At 43.3% G+C, this 23022-nt stretch overlaps 1 protein-coding gene and 1 long non-coding RNA gene across 15 annotated transcripts in view; one reads left to right on the top strand and one right to left on the bottom strand.

The window, feature by feature from the left end:
* Positions 1-23022, bottom strand: part of LOC138736062 (protein CASP-like) — a 525702-nt gene that overhangs the window by 470728 nt on the left and 31952 nt on the right. The window contains exon 1 of one of the 14 annotated variants that reach the window (XM_069884930.1): positions 19776-19910. The exons of 12 other annotated variants lie outside the window; for them this stretch is intronic. Coding sequence is in view for 1 of the 2 variants with exons in the window: in XM_069884922.1 (XP_069741023.1) it covers positions 2699-2701 (3 nt within the window). In the remaining variant the exon portion in view is untranslated. Of the gene's footprint in view, positions 1-2698; positions 2842-19775; positions 19911-23022 lie in introns of those variants that run through there. One more of the 14 variants, XM_069884922.1, reaches the window with a different exon arrangement.
* Positions 2966-11922, top strand: LOC138736061 (uncharacterized). The gene is made up of 2 exons (XR_011340072.1): positions 2966-7833; positions 10258-11922. It is a non-coding gene; the product is annotated as an uncharacterized lncRNA (long non-coding RNA).

The raw sequence follows: 23022 nt of genomic DNA, 5'->3' as shown, positions 1-23022 counted from the left end.
GTTCAGATATAGACTTGTCCTTTTTGTAGGTCAGACATTCCCCAGAAGAGATCCCAATGATCCACAAATCTGAACCCCTGCCCCCGCACCAACCCTTCAGCCATGCATTCATCTGCCACAATTTCCTGTTCCTCCCCTCTTTGGCACATGGCGCAGGCAGCAATTCTGAGATTACCACACTTGAGGTCCTGCTTTTTAATTTATTTCCTAACTCCCTATATTCCCTCTTCAGGACCTCATCCCTACATCACTGGTCCCCACATGAACTACAACATCTGGCTGCTCACTTTCCCCCACCAGAATGCTATGAACTCGATTAGAGACATCCCTGACCTTGGCACCCAGCATTACTATCACCTAAATAGAGGAGGCCACATTGAGAGCAACAAATACAAGAGACAAGGCTGGAAGAGATGCACGTTCCAACATAAGGGCCAAACTGTCCAAGGCCATCAGAGAGGCAAAGAGGACTCATGCCGGAGGATTCAGTCACTTCTGGGACAGCAGCAACACACGGCGCATGTGGGAGGGTATCCGTGCCATCACCAACCACAAAGCTGTAGCAGCCACCTGTGCCAGGGATGCTTCCCTCCCAGAGGGTTTGAATAACTTCTACGTGCACTTTGAGGTGAAAAATTACATGGAGGCAAGGAAGTCCACACCTCCTCCATACAAACAGGCATTGCATCTCACAAAGGCTGAAGTGAGAAGGATGCTGCTCAAGGTCAACTCACTGAACCCTCTGTCGTTTGCATACTGTCCCATCCGATTTACAGATAACATCAGTGCCCTCACCCACCTGGAAAATAAAGACTTGTATCTTCGAATGCTCTTCATAGACTTCAGCTCAGCATTCAACATCTTGCTTACTCGGATCACATATCTATCCTGCTAACCCGGGCATACAGAACACTGGCAAAACAAACTGAGCCAGTTCACAGGGAGATCAGGACTTGCCCAAGGTGGGGGCCACAGCAGCCCACAGACTAGATCTGTTTAAGGGAGGTGGCCATCCACAAGGGTCATGTAAACATCAAGGAATGCATGAGCTCAGTGACTGGCGACATCAGTAAATGCATTGAAGATGTCACCAAGATCAAATTCTTTACAACTAGGGCTAACCAGGTGGTTGGATGCAGAGGTCTGGGCACCCCTCAGAGTTCATGATGCTGCCTTCTGAACAGGGAACAAAATGACACCAAGATCATCCAGGGCTGAACTCTCCTGTGCAAACCACAAGGCAAAGCATGGGTATCCACAGAAGCTATGTGACACCAGCAACTCAAGGTGCATGCAGCAAACGATCAAGACCATAACAGATCACAAGTCAACCTTATGAGTCAAACACAACAACGTCTCCCTTCCGAAAGACTGAACATCTTTTATGCATGGTTCCATAAGAAAAGGATGACCCGAAGAAACGTCTGGGTTTCCAAATGAAAAGGCCACCTGTATTGCTGCAACCGAGGTAAGGAGAACCCAATCCAAGGTGAACCCACACAATGCAGCAGGACCAGACAGCATTCCTGGTCGGGTGCTGAAGGACTACGCAGACCAATTGACAGAGGCATTTACAGACCCTCACTGCAGCAGACCATCAACCCTGCAGGTTTCAAGACAGCCACCGCCATCCGGTTCCAAAGAGGATAACAGTAACTGGCCTCAATGACTATCACCCAGTGACAATGACCTCCACTGTTATAAAATGCTTCAAGCATCTGTTGATAGAATGCATCACAGTACATCTCCCAGACACACTGCACCCACTTCAATTCACCTAAAGAAGAAACTTCTACTAATAATGCCATAGCCTTGTCCCTCCATCTCCGTCCTAACCCACATAAAGAATGACATCTCATGCGCCAGGCTGCTGCTCATCAACTTCAGCTTGGCATTTAATACGATCATTCCACAGAAGCTGTCATCGCTGGGACTCAACACCCCTCTCTGTAACTGGATTCTGGAGGGCCCATCCATATCTGTCCAGTCAGTAGCAAAACAAAGAGCACTGAAATGCTGAGCACAGGCAAATCACAGGGCTGTGTGCTCAGCCCGCTCCTGTTTGCGTGAATGACCCACGACTGCATCACTAATTTAGCTCCATTAGAGTCAACATCAGTAGTTGGCCTCATCAACAACAATGAGTCGCACAACAAAGTGATGGAAAATCTCATGATAATGGTGCATGAGTATCAACCAGAGTCTCAACATGGACAAGATGAAGGAGATTCCAGGAGGACCAAGGAATGACCATCCTCCACTTCACATCAATAACTCGATAGTGGAGAGCATCAAGTTCCTTGAAATCCACTTTAACAAGTGACCTATCATTGGCACTCAACATCACTTGTCAGGAAGGCACAACAGCAACTGCATGTCCTGAGAAGACGGAAGCAGGCAAGGCTACCAGTCACCATCAGGTCATCCTTCTAGAGGAGTTCTAATGGAAGTGTGCTGGCTGGCTACATCACTTTGTGATATGCTTGCTGTGTAGAATTAGGTCAATCCACAGGCCACAAGAGTGGCAGAGGGGATCACTGACATCTCACTCTCTTCCATCAATATAATCAAAAGGGATCATCTTAAGAGGGTGCATAAAATCACTGAGGACCTCTCCTACTGCTCACATAACACCAGGGTGAGAACTTCCCACGGGCAATGAGAATGCTGAACGAGGAAAGGAATTGCTCACACTAACCATCCATGACTAATATTGACGAAACAGTATTTATTTTTTATACTGTGGTGGCGCACATCCTCTTGGTGAATCGGCTCCGCTTGTATTGCCACGTGGCGGGGCAGCCATGGGGAAATAGCATCGTCAGAGGTTTCTCTCTGACTCCAGCATCCCTTCCCAGCGCCCACCCTGGGCAGCGATTATGATGTCACAATGCACCAGGTGACTGAGCTCATGCTGCCCTTAAAGGGGCAGGCTGAATTTGAATAAAAACAGTCGTTAAAGACCCTTAATGTGGTGGGTGTGTTTCTCCCACTGCTCACACCACCACAGTGATGACCCTGACGAGCCCAGACGTTTTTCTGGACTCAAAACACAAGCAGAGGTTAACCCTGTCTCCATCAAGCTTCCCTCTTTTTGGTCTCACCGACCAACAAGGTGGTTCGGGCAGACGGAAGCACAATTTCAACTCCGCAACACCACCTCAGATGCCACGATGTTCTATCATGTCAAGAGTGCTCTGAACCAAGGTATGGCAACAAGGGTGGATGACATCATGCACCATCCCCCAGCTACGGGCAAGACCTGCTGCTTTGAACTTTCAGGCCAACTCCCCAGCAACGGGCTTCCTGGCTCCTTCACCTAGATGGGCTTGGGGACTGTAGTCCATCAGCGCTGATGGACAAAATGCTGGCCCTGGCCTTATTTTCTCTTCCACCAGATATTCCTGGAACAGATGTCGGAGGACATCCAGCTGCTCCTCACAGATGAACACTTCTTGAACCCAAGGAGAGCAGCAGCCCGTGCGGATGCCCTCTGACACACGAAGAGGGAGAACGAGGCAGCACTCACTAGGTGGCATGACCAGGAGCCAACCGACCGCAAGCCGCTCCCAAGACCAAGCCAGAGGAGGGCCAGTCGACCTGGTGTTTCTACCACCAGCGCTGAGGAACGCATACCCGTAAGTGCCGCCAGCCCGGCAGATTTCAGTGATACAACCAACAGCTAGCCAAACAAACAGCCTCCTTCATGTGACAGACAGATCCACCGGCCCCCGATTCCTGGTGGACCCAGGGGCTGAGCTCACCATCCTTCCCCCCACAGCATTAGAGACTCGCACCCGACCTCGAGGTCCAACCCTGCGGGCGGCCAAGACTCCACCATCAGGAGCTACGGCACCCGCAGGACACAGATCCAGATCGGAAAGGAGAAGTTCCTCTGGAGGATGGTCCTAGTCTCTGTGGGCACCGCGCTGTTAGGGGCTGACTTCCTCTGAGCTCACAGCCTACTGGTTGACATGAAGGGCAAAAGGCTGGTCAACTCCCGAACGTTCCACTCCACCTGACTGGACACAGCAGAAGCCCACAGGCCCGAAATAGCCGCCATAGCCGCCTCCAGGGACGAGTTTGATGAGATCCTTCACAAATTCCCCGCCACAGCGCTGATCGCCGTCGAATCCATAGCCAGAGACCAGATAAATGTCAGGGCTATGCGGGGTCACCAATATAGCGGTAGCTACATGCACAGAAACACACCACAGGACTTGGTGATGTTTCAGTTGAACTGTTTTATTTGAATTTCGCGCATGCCCCTATAAGACCAAATGGAGTTCCGCCCTATGCGGCGGTGACATCATCACGTTGCCTGGGGCGTGAGCTGTGGCCTAAGCCACAAGGTAATATGCAAGCCCCGAAGGTGCAATCTTCCTGCAGCTGCCCCCATCAGCGTGGCAATACAAGCGGGGCCTGTTCGCTGCCACATCATCTTCCATTTCTGGATAAATAGATGAATGGAAGGGGTATACATTTTGCTGTATCCTTCGATCAACCTTCCTCACTACCCACAAATTGACCAAATTTTGTGTCATCTATAAACTTAATAGACCCTATATTTTTGTCCAAACAATTTATCTACATCACAGAGTTCCCATCATTGATCCTTGCAGAACAAACCTCGAATCTGAATGATATCCCATCGCTACCTTGTCTTTTATGGCCGTCTCCCTGGATCCATATACCTTTAACTTCTGGATCATCCTATGTAAGGGACCTTGTCAAATGCTCGTGGACAACATCCATTCAACATTCAAGATTTCTTTATTGTCACATAAAATTATAGAAAATATATTACACAAAATTCCTTCTTCCTCGCACCCTTTACGATAAGAAAAAAAAGAATAGTGTCACTTCAGAGACACCGAGTGTCAGTAGATTCGCCTGCAGTGCCCTCGTTGCCTCTGCAACCGGACAGACCCCTGTTCTATCCATCGGCAACCCAAGCTTCAGTTCCAAAGCTCCAACATGATCAGGAAGCCTTCAGTGCCTGAGGCCCTTCAGTAGCCTTCTTGCTCTCAGTACCCTCACAAATCCCAGTTCCATAAATCCCTCGACCATAACTCATTGACTGCCTGCAGCCTGTGTGGGTCCTTCAGTCTCTGAACCCCTCATTGGTCTGCTGCATTGGTAGTCACCATCCTGTAGGTTCTTTTAGCCGCTGAGCCCCTTGCTGATCTGGTGCTGTGATCACCCACCTGTAGGGTCGTCTCCTCTGCTTCTCCTCCTTTTCGACAGTGTTTGTTCTGCCAGTTTCCAGTGCCCTTCGCCGCCAGTGTGCTGCTCCCCTGAAATATGCAACCCCTCATGGTCGCTGCTGAGCAGAGGCACCACCATCTTTGACACATAACCCACGGTTGCAGGATTTTAATTAAAAACAGTCAGCTCCATTAACAGTTTAAAGCCTGTACCATTAACGTTGGCATTAGGATCGGGCCGTTGGACACTGCGAACCAATGCTGTGTCTCCACTCCTTGCTTTCCTGGGTCTACTTCAGTGGGGCTACTCTAATTATATTCATTGCATCTTTAAAAAGCTCAAATTATTTGTAAGACATGATCTCCCCCATACAAGGCTATTCAGACTATAAAACCCTTAATAAAACCCTACTGTCCAGATAGTAATACATCTCCAATAATTTCACTAATGTCACACTCACTATCCTGTAATTTTCTGGTTCATCCCTACAAAGGATCAACGTTGGGTATTTTTCCATCCTCTGGGACCTTACCTGTGGATAACATGTCAAGTCCCCAACAATCTCCTCTTCTGCCTCACTCAATAACCTGGGATAGAGCTCATCAGGATCTGGTAGCTTAATTGGCTTTATGCTAACCAGTCCTGTCCTCACCCTAGTTACCCTCTTGTTTTTAATTCATCTATAAAGTGCCTTGAGATTCCTTTAATCCTTCTCAGCAAGAGCATTTCATGGCCCCTTTTTAGCTCTCTTGATTTCTTGTTTAAGTACTCTCCTGCTTGCCATTACCATTCAAAGGCCCTGCCTAATTCCAGCTTCATAAATCATGCATTTCCTCTCACTTTTTGATTACATTTGAAACATTTCTCGTCATCCAAAGTTTACAAACTTTGCCCTCGCAGGAATATATTGGTCCTGAATTTTTACAAGTTGGCCTTTCCACAACTCATCCATTTCAAATATGAACTTCCCAATAAGCGACTTCCCATCTACTCTTCCCAGCTCCTGCTGACATTCAGTGGAAATGCTGATGTGATTTGTGATTATTCCTGGGTCACACAGTATTAAAACACTAAGGCAATGTGAAAGGAAGTCACATTTGATTGTTACAGCAAATGATCATCAGTGGGAGGATTGGGGGCCTGAAGGACGAGCTGCTCTGGGGCAAGCTGCAAATGCCAGAAATCTACAATAAAAGCAGAGAACAGGCATAGGCACCCGTAAGAAGAAAATATCAACTTTTCAGGTGAAAGATAACATATCAAAAAAGCTCTGGTACTATGTAATTGAGTTGAATGGCCACTCAATGACCTTAACTGTAGTATTCTTAATCCATACATTTCCAAGAACTATGTTAAAGTGGATTTGAAACTGGTGAAAAGTGAATCTTTTGGAGGTAAATGGTGCTTTTACAGTTGGTTTTGTAGAATTATGATTTCTACTCCCATTATATATTAATTTCTGTCTTTCGGCAAGTAAAACGTTGATGCCAGTTGCCCAAGGAGTAACCTGATCGTTAATGCTAAATACGCGAGCAACAATGAATTATTACAATGTCAAATCAGATTGTACTTTGTACATAGATTCATCATTTTTAAAAAATGCTATAAATGGCAGCACCTACAGACAGCAAATCAATGTTATTGTTTCAGATAGGCAAACTTTACGCAGAGCAACTTCATATTTTGGTTACCAAGGCAAATGGTAGGAACATTCAAGAGTATGTCAAATTTAATTGCTATTTGCCAGTCAAGACTTTCTTCACAACATCAAAGTGAACCTTTGATTCACTCTTAAATGCAAAATGCAGAAATACTGAACTTCCAATGACATAGCACATTCAACTGAAAAAGTGTGTATAAGCGTAGTCAATGGTGTAATAAGGTTCCACACAAGGCATCAATTAAATGTTAAAACTTCATCAAGATGCTCTCCTTCTTGTCCAAATGAGAAAAGACTGGCCTGAGTTCAGCTCATCATTCTACAGAGATTACACTGTTTTCTTTTGGAAAAGTATTCATGTTTTCAGTTGGATGTCATCTTTTTATAAAACTATAAAAAAACTCAACTATAGGGGCAAAGACTTTAATGTAGCCTATTCTGCCCAGTGTAGCAATATACAGTCAGTTTACATTATCAACTGCGCTGGGTAGGTCACGTCTCCAGAATGGAGGACCATCGCCTTCCCAAGATCGTGTTATATGGCGAGCTCTCCACTGGCCACCGTGACAGAGGTGCACCAAAGAAGAGGTACAAGGACTGCCTAAAGAAATCTCTTGGTGCCTGCCACACTGACCACCGCCAGTGGGCTGATATCGCCTCAAACCGTGCATCTTGGCGCCTCACAGTTCGGCGGGCAGCAACCTCTTTTGAAGAAGACCGCAAACCCCACCTCACTGACCAAAGACAAAGGAGGAAAAACCCAACACCCAACCCCAACCAACCAATTTTCCTTTGCAACCGCTGCAACCGTGTCTGCCTGTCCCGCATCGGACTTGTCAGCCACAAACAAGCCGGCAGCTGACGTGGACATTACCCCTCCATAAATCTTCGTCCGCGAAGCCAAGCCAAAGGAAAAGGACATTATCAGCTCTAATGGAATTTTAACAATCTCCAGTCTCAGAAAAGTGAGTGAACATGAAAGTTCTACCATCACCTTAATTACCATCTAACCTCTCTGGCTTTTAACCAAAACCAGCTTTGATTTAATTTGGTCTCCAAATTTGAAAAGTAAATAAGCATAATTTTTCTTTCCATTCACATTTTTCGATGTATGCCAGATGGCAAGGCTGCGTGTTTTGGAGTGCAAGCTCACAGAGTTGCGGATGTTGTTCCTTTATTCAAAAAAAGGAGTAGAGAGAGCCCAGTAAATTATAGACAAGTGAATTTTACTTAATTTGAAGGAAAAGATCCTGGGAGGTAGGATTTATGCACATTTGGAGAGGTAGAATATGATTAGGAATAGGCAACATGGTTTTGTCAAGGGCAAGTCATGCCTTACGAACTTGATTTAATTTTGTGAGGATGTGACAAATCACATTGATGAAGGAAAAGCAGAAAATGTGTGTATGGATTTCAGCAAGGCATTTGATAAGGTATCCAATGCCAGATTTATTGAGAAAGTAAAGAGGCATGGGATCCAAGGGGACATTGCTTTATGGATCCGGAACTGGCTTGCCTTCAGAAGGCAAAGAGTGGTTGTAGATAGGTCATAGACTACATGGAGGTCGATGACCAGTGGTGTTCCTCAGGGATCTGTTCAGTGACCCTTGCTCTTCGTGATTTTTATAAATGACCTGGATGAGGAAGTGGAGAGATAGGTTAGCAAGTTTGCTGATGATACAAAGGTTGGGGGTGTTGTGGATAATGTGGAGGGCTGTCAGAGGTTACAGTGGGACATTGATAGGATGCAAAACTAGGCTGAAAAGTGGCAGATGGAGTTCAATCCAGATAAATGTGAAATGGTTCATTTTGGTAGGTCAAATACGATGGCAGAATATAGTATTAATGGTAAAGACTATTGGCAGTGAGGAGGATCAGAGGGGTCTTGAGGGGTCCAAGTCCATAGGACGCCCATAGCAGCTGGGCGAGTTGATTCAGTGGTTAAGAAAGCCTTCATTAATTGTGGAATTGAATTTAGGAGCTGAGAGGTAATGTTGCAGCTATGCATGACCTTGGTCAGACTCCATTTGGAATACTGTGTGCCATTCTGGTCATCTCACTGCTGAAGCATTTGGAAGCCATAGAAAGGGTGCAGAGGAGATTTACAAGGATGTTACCTGGTTTAGGGAACATGCCTTATGAAAACAGGTTGAGTGAACTCAGCCTTTTCTCCTTGGAGCAGCAGAGGATGAGAGGTGACCTGATAGAGATGTTTACGATGATAAGAGGTATTGATTGTGTTGATAGAGGCTTTTTTTCCAGGGCTGAAATGGTTGCCACAAGAGGACACAGGTTTAAGGTGCTGGGGAGTAGGTAGAGAGATCACAAGACAAAGGAACAGAACCAGGCCACTAGGCCATCAAGTCTGTTCCGTAAATCTACACTAATCTACTCTACACTAGTTCCAATTTCCAGTCTTTTCCCCAAATCCCTTGATGCCCTCACTAATAAGATACTTATCTATTTCTTGTTTAAATACTCCCAGTGATCTGGCTTCCACTACTGTATACGGCAGCGAGTTCCACAGATCCACGACCCTCTGGCTAAAGAAGTTCTTCCTAATCTCCGGTTTATATGGATAACCTCTAATTTTCAGACTGACCCTTTGTCCTCAATTCACCCACCAAGGGAAACATCACCCACATCCACCCTATCTAAACCTTTCAAAATATGAAATGCCTCTATGAGATTTCATCTCATTCTCCTATACTCAAATGAATACAACCCAAGAGATGCCAAATGCTACTCTCCATAAATGGAGAGTAGTGGGTGCATGGAATGGGCTGGTGGCAACAGTAATGGCGGCAGATACTTTAGGGTCCTTTATAGACTTTTGGATAGATACATGGAGGCTAGAAAAATAGAGGGTGATGGGAAAGCCTAGTCATTTCTAAGGGAGGGATACGTTTGGCACAACTTTGTAGACTGAAGGGCCTGTATTGTGCTTTAAATTTTCTATGTTTAAATAACACTTGTATGCATGGTAGCTACATAATCCTTGACAGAAAAGGGGGGGGAAGAAATAAAGTAGGTATCAGGATAGAGTGGTAGAGAGAAAAAAATAATTATTCTTTTACGACTAAATTTCAAGGGCATCAGGTGACAGAAAACTGAGAAAACGACAACTCTCCTTCCTCTCAGTGTGAAGGTAAAAGAATGGAGCACAGGCATAAAGAATGACTGCCTTCTCATTCCATTCATAAACTTGTTTAAACTACTGAATATCCTCAAGTTTTAAAGCAACATGACAATGTTTACATTAAATTCATTCAAACAGATGAGAAGTCAGAATCAGAATTTATGGGTCATAAACATGTGTCATGAAATGTGTTGTTTTGTGGCAGAGTCACAGAGCAAAGATTGCTATTACATTTTTTTTTAAATAACAGTGTGAAAGAAGAGAAAAACTGAAACAGTGCCTGTGGCTCATTGTCCATTCAGAAATCTGATGACCGAAAGGAAGAAGCTGTTTTTGTGCCGTCTTTGTCTTCAGGCTCTTGTACCTCCTTCCTGATGATAACAGTGAGAAAAGGTCATGGCAGGGAGGTGAGGGTCCTTGATAATAGAGAATGCTTTCTTGAGACACAGCTTCTTGTAGATGCCTGTAATGGCACTAGCTGGGTTCACAACTCTCTGTAGCCTTTTCCTGTCTTGTGCACTGGCACCTCCATGTCATGAGCACCTTCAATGCTCTCCAGAGTACATCTGTACAAATTTGCAAGAGTATTTGGTAACATACCAAATCATCTCAAACTCCTCATTAAGTATAGCTACTGGCAAGCCTTCTTCATGATTGCATTGACATAAAGGCTCCAGGATATATCTTCAGATATGTTGTCTCCTAGGAATTTTAAGTTATTTACCCTTTCCAATGCTGACCCCTCCATGAGGACCGGTTTTATGTTCTCCTGGTTTCCCCTCCCTGAAGTCCACAATCAGTTCCTCATTTTTACTCACGTTGAGAACAAGGTTGTTGTGGCACCACTCAACCAGTGGATCAATCTCATTCCTGTATGTTTCCCCATTACCGTCTGTGATTCTGCCAAAAACGTAGAATCATTGACAAATTTGTAGGAGACATTTGAAATGTGTCTAGTCACACAATCATGAGTATAGAGAGGGTAGAGCAGTGGGCTATATGTCTGTGTTAAACAGGAGACATTACCGACCTGCACTGACTTTCAATGAGGAAGTCAAGGATCAAGTTGCAAAGCGGCGTATGCAGAGGACCAAGTTTTGAAGCTTGTTGACCAGTCAAAAACTGAGGTGTAATCGATGAAAAGCAGCTTGATATACATGTTAACGTTGTCCAGGGGATCCAGGGCTGAGTAGAGAGCCAGTGAGATTGCATCTGCTGTGGAGGGATTATGAAGGTAGGCGAATTGCAGAGGGTCTAAGTCTTTACTTAGATACTAGTATATCTGGCCATGACCAACATCTCAAAGCATTTCCTCACAGTAGATGTTAGTGCTGCTGGGTGATAGTCATTGAGGCAGCTCACTCTGCTCTTCTCGGGCACTGAGATGACGACTTTTGAAGCGGGTGGGAACCTCTAGAATCGATTATGGAGGGTCATGTGACCACTCCACTGGAATCTGGTGGGAATGTGGATCGTGGAGGGGCATGTGACCTCTCCATGTGGATCCTGGTCAGAAGTCACCTCATCTGTCAATCAGGTCAAGCCTTGGCCACAGGTTAGTACACACCTGGTCATTAGCCCCTTTAATTGCCTCATCAATATCTGGGGCAGACTCTTCAGCTGTCTTTCTCTTCTGGGACCAACCCGAGCTCCACTCCAGGTTGGGAACCATGGGCAACATTGGAAGATCATTGGTAAGGTGCGCACAAACAAAGGGTTGGCAGCTGTAGTATTGTGTGCCTAGAGTCCCTCATTTAGTAAGATAAGAGGCATACCTGCCAGGGATATCAAGGGATGGTGGGTATCACATGTTATAACTTGATTGAAAAGCCTTCTACCATGAGTGGCTGCGAATGTGTGTCTCTTACCACTGTTGCGACTCCCCTACACGTAAATAAAACACTGTTCAATCATCCGTGTTGAGACTTTTTATCCTTGGGACCCCTCAAACCAGTTTCACACACAACATTCACCGTCTGAAGCAATGAGATTGAAAAAGTCTGTGAACACACCAGCTAGAAGGTTGGCACAGATTTTCAGTACCTTGCCAGGAAACCCTTCAGGGCCTGATGCTTTGCGAGGGTTCTCACATCGGCCTCAGGGACAGGTATCAAAGAGTTACTCTCTTCTGCAGGAATTCTCATTGGAACCCTTGAGTTCTCCTTTATAAAGTGTATAAAAGGTGTTCAACTCATTAGTGTGAGCCATCACAACCATTTATGATGCTACACCAGCTTGTAGGATATAATGGCCTGAAAGCCCTACCAGAGGCAGTGAGTATCTATTTTTAACTTTCCCTCAAAATTGCCTCTGCTACTAAGGTAGCCTTCTGTAGGTCATACCTGGAATTCTTGCAGAGATCTGGATCTTAAATGCCATTGACCTAGCCGTCAGCAGGTTGTGAATCCTTTGATTCTTCCACAGCTTTTGGTTGGAAGTGTATGTGGGGACACACTCACTCACACAGGTCCTGATAAAATCAGTGACAGCTGTGGAATATTCATTCAAGTTTGAAGAGGAGTCCTTGAATATGGTCCAATCCACCAATTCAAAATAGTCCGACTGGTACTACTCCACCTCCCTCAACCATACTCTTACCTCACTGACTTGCCCCTGCCTGTTTTGACCATGAAATTTGCTTGCTTTAACAAAATACAAATTTGGTTTCTTGGACACTCTGATGGGCGAAATTTAAACTCAGTTCAGGACACAAGTGCAACATGACTTTTTCCCCTAACTTTCCTTCCCTTTTTAATTTTTTTTAAATTTAAATTTAGACATATAGCACGGTAACAGGCCAATTTAGCCCACAAGTCCGTGCTACCCAATTTACACTCCATTAACCTACACCCCCAGTTCTTGATAGTTTCCTTTGGAAAATAATTCATTAATGCCTCCAATACTTTGGCCAATTTCAAAAATTAGCAGCTTACATTTTGAATAGTATCAATTTTACTTGCTTGATATTCACAATGCAATAGTAATCAGCATCTGAATTTTTGCTCTATTTTCTCACCTTTACTCAAACAGCATCCTAGACATATACAAGAGAGTCAGGTTGCACCTGAGCTGTGGAAGGGCCTATATCCTGGCAGGGAGATTTGTAAGTGCAACTCAGGAGGGATTAAACTAGATCGACAAGGATGGGGATCAAAGTAATAGAGATGCAGAAGTTTGTGACAAATGGAGAAGTTAAAGCAAGCAAATTTCAGAGTCAAGTCAGGCAGGGACAATAAAGTAGGACAGGGGCAAGATCGTGAGGAAGTAAAGTCTGCGCAGACAAACATCAGGTATAGAATGATAAATGGGGCTGGTCATAGAAGCTAAGGAATTATGGAAAATGAGAGTAATGTCACATAAATGTTAGAAAAGACGAGGAATTAGAGTGTATAAGACCAATACGCCCCCAGGGCCTGACATTTATCCAATAATACTGTGGAAAACCAAAGAATTGCAAGGACCCTGCAGTGATATCCGCATCTTTAGCCAAAGGTGAGGTACTGGACGCCTGGAGCATGGCTAATAGTGTGGGGTTTTTTTTTTAAAAGCCAGTGAGCCTCACATCAGTGGTGGGAATGTTACTGGTGGGGATTCTAAGGGACAGGAACAACAATAATCAAGGAAAGATCTGAAATTTATATGGCTTTGTACAAGGGAAATCTTCTTACAAATTTGATCATTTTTTTTTCCAAATGGGTTGATGGGGCAGGATGGTGGCATTTAATGAAAGGCCTTTGACAAGATCCTACATGCTAGTCAACTCCACATCAGATCACATAGGATGCAGAATTGGGTCAATGGTAGGAGCCAGAGTGGGGTAATGTTTTTTTTAGTTGAATTTAGATATTCAGCATGTAAAAGGCCAATTTGGCCTTACGAGTCCTTGCCGCCCAATTTTACACCCCATTAAACTACACCCTGGTACGTTTTTTGAAGGGTGGGAGGAAACCAGAGGTCCCAGAGAAAACCCACGCAGACACAGGGAGAACGTACAAACACCTTACAGACAGCATGAGATTCAAACCCAGCACCAGTCCCGATTGCAGGTGCTGCGCTAACGGAGAAGCTATCATCACTACACTTTCTGCAAGTCTCACTGCAAGAACTAGAAGAAGCACAGCGGGAATTCCTGCCGGTGGCCAATGTGTCTGCCTTGCATCAGGCAAAATGAAATTTCATGTAATACGACACTGCTTTATCACTATGATAATAAATTTAATCTTGAATCAAGTCAACCTTCCATAGGAGCCCCAAGGACCCCCATCACTCTGTTACCATCAGGGGGGGGAAAGATACAGGACCCTAAAGATGTGCACTCAGCAATACAAGGACATTTTCTTCCCGCTACCATCAGATTCCTGAATAATCAATGAACCAAAGATGCTGCCTTACTTTGACTTATGGTGCACTTTTTATTTTTGTAAGATGGTTTTTACATGAATGTTTGCCCTGTGATGTTGCTGAAACCCAACAAATTTCATGACCTGTTCATGACAATAAATTCTGATTCTGATCTCTATCGAGAGCTTCACAATGTGGTATGGATGCTGCAGAAAAATGGATCAGAGATCAAACCATCGGTCAATAAGAGTGGCAGAGAGGATCACTGGAGCCCATCTCCTCCCCCATCGACATGATCTACCAGGATCGTTGACTGAAGAGGGTATGCAAAATCATTAAGGACCCCTTCCACCATGCACACAGCGTCTTTTAGCTCCTCCCATCAGAGAAGAGATACAGGAGTATCAGAGCCAACACCACCAGGCTCTGGGCAGCGAAAATGTTGAAAGACCAAAGGAACTGCTCACACTAACCATCCGAGACACTCATTTGTACAAAGCAATATTCACTTATTTATTTATTTATATAGATGAAATACTTGTCCTGCATATGTATTGTTTGTCTATATGTGTGTTATGACTGGTTGTGTGTCTGCATGTTTTGCACCGAGAACTGGAGAATGCTGTTTCATTGGGTTATACTTGTACAATTAGACGACAATAAACTTGGCTTGACTTAAACTCATTACCAATGTAGTTAGCACGGTTAGTGTGTGGATTATGCCAAAATTATGCCATCATGGTGAGTGAAGATAATTATCTGAGACTCCCATTTGATCCTGATCAAAACTATATGATACTGCTTATTGACATTACAGTAGTTTATTGATGTGCTCACATATTACAGTAGGTTCTGTATCTGCTGCTCTCAAATATAATTTAAATGAATGCAATAAAACTTTTTAAAACTTTCATTCAAAAAGCAGTAAAATTAAAAGGCTAGGTGCAAGATAAGAACAGGAGAAAAGATCAAGGGACAAGGCAGTCTCCAAAATTCCTCCAAAACTCTCAATGAATACAGTTCGTGTGTCCAGAGTCCACCTTAATGGTTATGATGCAATGTGTAAATCTGTAGATAGGCTATTAAAGTTAACAGATTCCTTACAAATCAATCACACTCCCCTCGACTTCTGTGAAAAAATACTAATTTTTCCCAAAGGATCTGAAATTTTCAGTACTCCCTTGCTATTTTCCATCTTTTCAGTTGCAGTAAATTTTTTTTAAAAACTGAAGTAAATGCTTTCATCGATGAGTAACATTGCAACTATCGGTCTAGTAGTTGTTCAAAATGGCAGTGACATCTAGTGTTGAAACTACATTCCGTACAATTTATTGTTAGAGACTATGTTCTGACGAGTCACTTAAAAGTGGGGAACAAGCTACAGTTGGCCTGGGGGCCAATGGTGTGGCCACCCCGATCTAGATCCTGTTGCAACGTAGGCCAAAATTTGCACTTGGAATTTAATACACAATAGTGCTGGAGAAATTCAGCAAATCCAGAGTGTCCATAGGAGACAAAGATACATAACCAACATTTCAGGCCTGAGCCCTTCGTTAAGGTATAACCTTTTTTCCTGCTGAATTTCTCCAGCACTTTTATGTATTAATTACAATCACAGCATCTGAACTTAACTAAGACAAAGGGAATGTATTGCATTTTGGCAAGTCAGTACATGACACGCACAGTAAATAAATGGGGTCTAGAGAGCACTGTGTAAGAGAGACATCTAGGGGTACAGGTATATAGTTCACTGAATGTGAAGACGCTTGCCTTCATCGGTCAGGGCAATGAATACAGGAGTTGGGACAAATACTCGTGTTACAACTGTAAGAGGTCCCACGTGTGTGCATTTCCTGTCACCCAATCATAGCAAGGATATAATTCAAATGAAAAGATTCATAAGGATGTTACCGGGACTGGAGGATTTAAGGTACAAGGAGGGACTATATAGAAAAGAACATTCCCCCCTGGAGTGTCAGAGGATGAGGGATAACCTCAGGGGCATACAAAGTCACAAGGGTCATAAAGATGAACAACCATAAATAGTCTTTTCCCCAGTATAGTGTCAAGATGTTAGGGGTTCTGAGGAACAAGTTGCCAGAGGAAGGTAGAGTAGGTACAATTGCAACAATCAAAAGACATTTTGACAGGTATTCCTCAACTTGCGTCCATGTTCCATTCTGACTGACTGGTCACATCTCAAAATGAACGTACATAGGAAATTCACTGTATCAGTTTTATCATTCATCAAATACAACATGGCGGCCACCAAGTCCAGCTCTTGCGAGAGATTGGCCTTCCTGCCAAAAGCATTATTTTCCATAGATAGGCCTTACTTTCACACGTAAAAGTGTAATTTTTTTGGACGTGTATGGATGGCTGTAAGTCACATAGGTTGTAAGTCGGAGAAAACCTGAACATGCAGAAGAGAGATGTGGTAACTCCTGCCATTCTGACAGATGGGACATTTTTGTACTGCATCATAGGGCCCTTGTCATTTAAAACTTTTTTTTTTTTTTTTTAAAGACATTCAGTGGGGTATCAGGCCCTACCAGCCCACGAGCTCGTGCTGCCCAATACCCCAGTTAACCTACATTTTGAAGGGTGGGTGAAAACCACAGCACCTGGAGGAAACCAATGCAGATACTGAAAGAACACACAAACTCCTTTCGGACAGTGTTGGGTTCAAACCTGGGCTGCTCCAATAGTGTTGCTCTAACTGTTACACTAGCTGTGCAGCCACAAAGAGAAGATTGTATGTGCATGGATGGGGGGGGGGGGGGGGGGGCTATGGTCTGGCTGCACTTCTGGGCTGTGGTGTTCTATGATTCTTTAAAATCATGACTGTCAGTGATGTTAATAGTCAGTTGTTTTCCCAGGCAAGGGGAGTGTAAAAATAGAGAGCATAGATTTGTGGCAAGAGGGAAAGGTTTAAATGAGGGCTTAAGGAGCAAGTTTTCCAGAGGCTGGTGAGTATACCGAAATAGGTTTGAGAGGAAGTGGTTGAGACAAGTGCAATTACACAATTTAAAAGACATTTAGACAGGTACATGGATAGAAAGATGAAGAAGGATATCAGCCAAATACAAGAACCTGGGAATAGCTCAGGTCAACAACTTGGGCAAAAAAAAATCATGCTTTCATGCTGTAAAACTCCATGATTCTTATTCAGTCTCACAGTGTCACTTCTCCAAATAGTGGTGGCAAACCACTCCATTGAACTACTGCAGTCTTTCTAGTGAAAACATTTGTAAAGCATCATTAACCAGGTAGTTTGAGATTTAGACCCAGATACAATACATTTCCAAATCAAGATGGTGTTTTACTTGAGATGAGAATGCACAAGCAGGTTCCTACGTCCTTAGTGAAGGTTTCACAAGACCACAGAAATTATCAAAACAGCTGGGTCGAGTGTGTCCCAACAAATCATTCAGAATTTCCCCAACCAGAAGCCCAGGAGGAATAATGAGATCTGGAACCTTCCGAGAGCCAAAAGGACAGAGTGATCACGACAGAAGGAGCAGGAATGACCTATGGAAAGCCATCTCAAATTTCAGATTTATTGTACAAACCTGAGGTTCTTTTTTCTGTGGGCGAGGTAGAATTACCGTATATTTTGGTGTACAAGTTTTGAACCCCTCAAAAATCTCAAAAAAAAGGTGCCAACCTATATGCCAGATATACTTTTGAGACTTTAAATAGAACTTTAAAAATTGCAATGCCAATTCAGCACACAAATTAACCCCTGAAAACAAATTTGGCATACAAGTAGACCCTTGAAAAACAAAAAACAAATTTTCATGCTACTAGTATATTAGAACAAAATTTTTAATGAAAAAATATTTAGAATCCTTCAAAAATCACTACCACTATTAATGTCTGAGGCAAAGATCGCAGCAAGTACATCCATGCTCTCACTGTTTAAGCAGTCATCATATGGGTCCCGTCTGTATCTGGTGAGGCGGCTTAAGCTTCATCGTCAGTGTCCCACAATAAATCATCTTCAGTACCATCAACTGCACAAGATACTGCATTTTAAAATTTTATTAATCTCCACTTTCACTTTATCCCATATTTTGAGCATAAAGTCACAGCACATCAAGTGATGCAGCATGTGTTACCCCCATTACATCATAAACCAGCAGCAATAGAAATTCATCAAGACAATGTTACATTTAAAACAATATTTTTGTTAATAACTACTAATATAACATCTTACTTAAATCTCAACTTAACTCCAACTATACGTAAAAGTGTGGTGTGAGTGTGGGTGTGGACCATTACAGCTTAGGCACAATTCTGGAAAGTCAATTCTCAAAGTTCAGTCTTAGAAATCCTGTGTTACAACTCAGACTTAACTTTTGTTCAAAAGTAATTATGAAATAGGTCAGACATTGAGTGATGTAAAGAAAGAACTGTAAACAGATAACAAATGTAAACGAACTATGCAATGCAGAGATAATTTTGTTTTAAAATCAATAAAGGGCACAAGCAAGAGTCTTTAAATGAGTCCTGGGGATGATCATGGAAATACATGTGTCATCAATGACACTAGCACACATTGGATACCCCCGTTCCCCAAATCTGTCAATTGTCTTGTGGAGACGCGCACCACTTCGCAGTTCAACAAAGCGTTTAGAAAGGGCTCTCTTCAATGCTCCAGTAACCTGGCAAGACCAACACCAAAAATACAACTGATGGATCACTATTCACATGGGATTGCATACTACCATAAAGCAACTGCAAGTCTAAGCCAAGGTTCCAGAGGCTGTCACCAGTTTCTTCTCTTATAACTCAGGTGAGGTTCAATGAGTTCCAATACAAAGTCAAAAGTGTTCCGAGATTTACAAAAGATCTTCAAAGTTGTTGAGGACCTTACCCCAGAATATGGGCCCCTGTGGCCTTTCTCTCCTCCACATTCTTCTATCAGATACAAGCATGAATTGACTAAGAACCAAACATCTCAGTTTACCGCAACTCAGGTCAACACACCTTTCTGCCTTAAACTGATCCCTGCTTCTCTTCAAATTCTCCTCACAAATTTTTCTGATCGCACGAATACATTGTTCACACAATTGCAACATCACATGCGCAATAATGTTGATTATGACACTCGGAAGATCTGCTTGCATTCTAAGACTGCACATAACGTACATGGCAATGCAACTTCCATTAGCGCATGTTTTACACCTCTCTAGATACTGATGCTGCTGTGCTACGTCCCGCATCTTTTGCTTCGGGAAGCAACTTGCTGTATAAAAGGACTCACAGAGCCAGTTTTTCTTCTATTCTGTGTGAACAAGCAAACCAACTTCCAGAGATGAGCCGTTTATGTGGCAATAATGCAATTTTTCAGTGTAAAGAGGGCTAGGAGTTTATTGTTGAGGAGTCTGATGATGGAGGGGTAGCGGATGTTCCTGAACATACCTCTTTCCTGATGGCAGCAACAAGAACAGAGCATGTGTTTGGTGGTGTGGATCCTCTCCCAGGCGAAGTGAAGCTTCCAGACAAAAATAGAAACAATGAAGGATGCCCACCAGTTGTGGCAGGGTCTAAATGACATAACCTGTGCTGACCAAGTTGCCAATGTATTCACAGATATCTTCAATATCTCCGAGCAGGGTGTGGTATCCACCTATTTCAAACAGGCATCAATCATACAGGTGCCCAAGAGGAGTATGGTAACCTGCCAAAATGACTATCGACCAGTGGCACACACATCAACAGTGATGAAGTGTTTGGAAAGGCTGGTGATGAAGTAGATCAGTTCCTGACTGAGCAGTGACATGGATCCATTCCAATTTGCCTACCGTAGCAACAGGTCTATGGCAGATCCCATCTCACTGGTTCTTCACAAAGCCCTGGAAAACCTGGACAGCAAAGATGCATACATCAGGATGTTCTTTACCAACTCAGTTCAACATTCAACTCCATCATCCCCTCAAAATTGATTAGCAAAATTCCAAGACCTGGGACACAACACCCCTCTGTGTAATTGGATCCTGGATTCCTCACCTCCAGAACACAATCAGTAAGGATTGATAAGAACATATCCTCCACAATCTCCACAGGGCTGAGTTCTTAGCCCCCTGCTCCACTCAGTATATACACCTACGTCTGTGTGCCTTGGTATGACAACACCAACAAATTCGCTGACGATACCATGGGAGTGGGTGGTAAAAAAAAGGGCCAATGAGTAAGCGTGCACGAGGGAAATTGAAAACTTGACACCAACAACAACCACTTCACACTCAATGTCACGATCCAGTGAACATTAGGGGGTCAGAGGTGGAAAGGATGAGCAAATTTAAGTTCTTGGGAGTCACCATCTCGAAGGATCTTTTCTGGACCCAACATACAAATAGTATTGTGAAGAAAGTATCTTCCTCAGGAGTTTGCGGAGGCTTGGTAATGACATTGGAAACTGTGGCAAATTTCTATAAATGTGTGGTGGAAAGTGTGCTGACCAGCTGCATCAAGGTCTGGTACACCAATACCCCAAGCATAAAACCCTGCAAAAGATAGTGGACACAGCTCAGGACATCACAGGCATTGAGAAGATCCACAGGGAACGCTGCCATTGGGAGAGCAGCAGCAATCATCAAGAATCCACATTACCCAGCACATGCTCGGTTCTCACTGTTACCATCGGGAAAGTGAAATACGTGCCACAAGACTCACACCACCAGGTTCAGGAACAGCTGCTCCCCCTCCATCATCAGACTCCTCAACAACAAACTTAATCAGGGACTCATTTGACGACTTACCTTATTGATTTTTTTCTCTCTGCATTGCAGTTTGTTAACATTTCTTAGTTTACCTGTAATTGTGTGGTCATTCTGCCTCACCTTCAGGAAAAAGAATCTAAGGGTGGTGTGCGATGTCATATATGTACTCTGACAATAAATCTGAATATAGGAGCAGGTAACAAGCCACCCATGATCATAGCTGATCTTTGTGCCAGCTCCCCATCACCCTCAATTCCTTAATCTTTCAAATACTTATCTGAATCCACCCTCCACGTGACCAATGATTTGGGTTTCACCACCCTCAGGGCTGGAAAATTTCAGAAATTCACTAGTCTCTGAGAAGAAATGTGTACATGTCTCAATTTTAAATAGCTGTCTTCTTACTTTGTAGATATATTCCCCCTGCTCATGTCTCAATATGTGAAAAAACCTGTCATCCCCTTGTGTTTGAATAAGATCACCCTCATTCTTCTGAACTCATGGAATATAGACCCGAACTGTCTAGCCTCTGGTTTAGAGGTGCTTTAAATATAGTGCTGTAGATATTCTTGCATAGATGTAGTTAAGAGTGGATGCTTGGGTTAGTGGGTGGTTTGCTTCATCGATGGAAAGCATCAAGGTTCTTAAGTGCTGATGGAGCTTCGCTCATCAACAGCAGGTGTCCGGTCCCAATGATCCTGAATAAAAGGTTAGGCACCTGTATAGATTAGGATTGAAAAATACTCCTGAATGCTGGCACTGTAAGGTGGTTACAGGGGACCCGGGACCCAGTAACATGTGCTTTGATCTTGTCCCAGAATTCAAGAATTTTGGATTATGATTGCATAATTGGTGAAGTTACAGATATCAAATTCCTTTTTGTCACAGACTCTATCTTGAAAGTCACACAGGTTATTTGGAGATGAATACTCTCAAAATTGGATTCAGACAAGAATAATGATAGGAAGACAAATTATACTTAGAGGTTGGAAGAATTTGGGGAAGCTATTTCAGAAGTGGGCCTCAGTGGTAGCGTTTGAATGCATGTCTGACAAATAGCTTGATAAATTGGACACATTCACAAAAATGGGGCAAATACTTAGGTTTCTGGGGGGGGGGGGAAATAGTGGTGGATGCAGTGGTGAAGCATTTTAATGAATGGCAGTTTCTTCTGTTATTAGAGATCTAAATAGACACATTTGATTATTGATAATTTTTGCTGCCAGGTTTGTTTTTATTTTATGGATACGCTTATGTTTTGTAACTTATGATTTAACTTTTACTGAGGTTTGTGCTGTATAAACCTTTCTATTTCAAACTCAGGCTGCCAAGGATTCTGGACTTGGGGTTTGTTTTTATTTTACAGTCACAATATTATATATAATTTTAATTTAGTCAGAACTCGTGAAGTACAGTACTCACTTCCCAGTAGCATTCAAACATTTAAGGAAAAGGAACAAATTTCAAGAACTTCAGTGAATTTAAAAGAAATCAAAAACATTTTACATTCCTTGAAGTTAAATTTGAGAAAACCCAGAGCCTCCCTGTGATCAGCATCAATTCATTGCACTCTCAGAGCCCTAGTTTACCCTGAATTAAACACAAAAGATCTTTGGCTCTCACCCCAATGCTTCAGTCAGCATGTTATTTCAGCCTTCAATTACACCCAAATCATCTCCAGACTCTACTAATGCAACATTTCCAGGTTTTCTTCCAACTTCCACTCACCAAGTGTCTCAAGTTTAGTTATTCGCATCCTATCTGCACCAACAGCTACTATCCAATTTACTTCATCATTAATAATGGATCCTTGCAACCAAAGGCAAAAATACAATCTTTCAACCTTGTTTAATTTGTAAAAGGACTTAGAGGGATTTAACGTTTTACAGTAAAGGTGTTATGTCATGCAGAACAAAGTTTTAGAACTACCAGTTTATAGTGATTGA

This window comes from Narcine bancroftii, chromosome 6, assembly GCF_036971445.1.
Source record: "Narcine bancroftii isolate sNarBan1 chromosome 6, sNarBan1.hap1, whole genome shotgun sequence".
NCBI classification, from domain to species: domain Eukaryota; kingdom Metazoa; phylum Chordata; class Chondrichthyes; order Torpediniformes; family Narcinidae; genus Narcine; species Narcine bancroftii.
The sequence above is the reverse complement of the archived record's forward strand: the minus strand, read 5'-3'. Positions and strand labels throughout refer to the sequence as shown.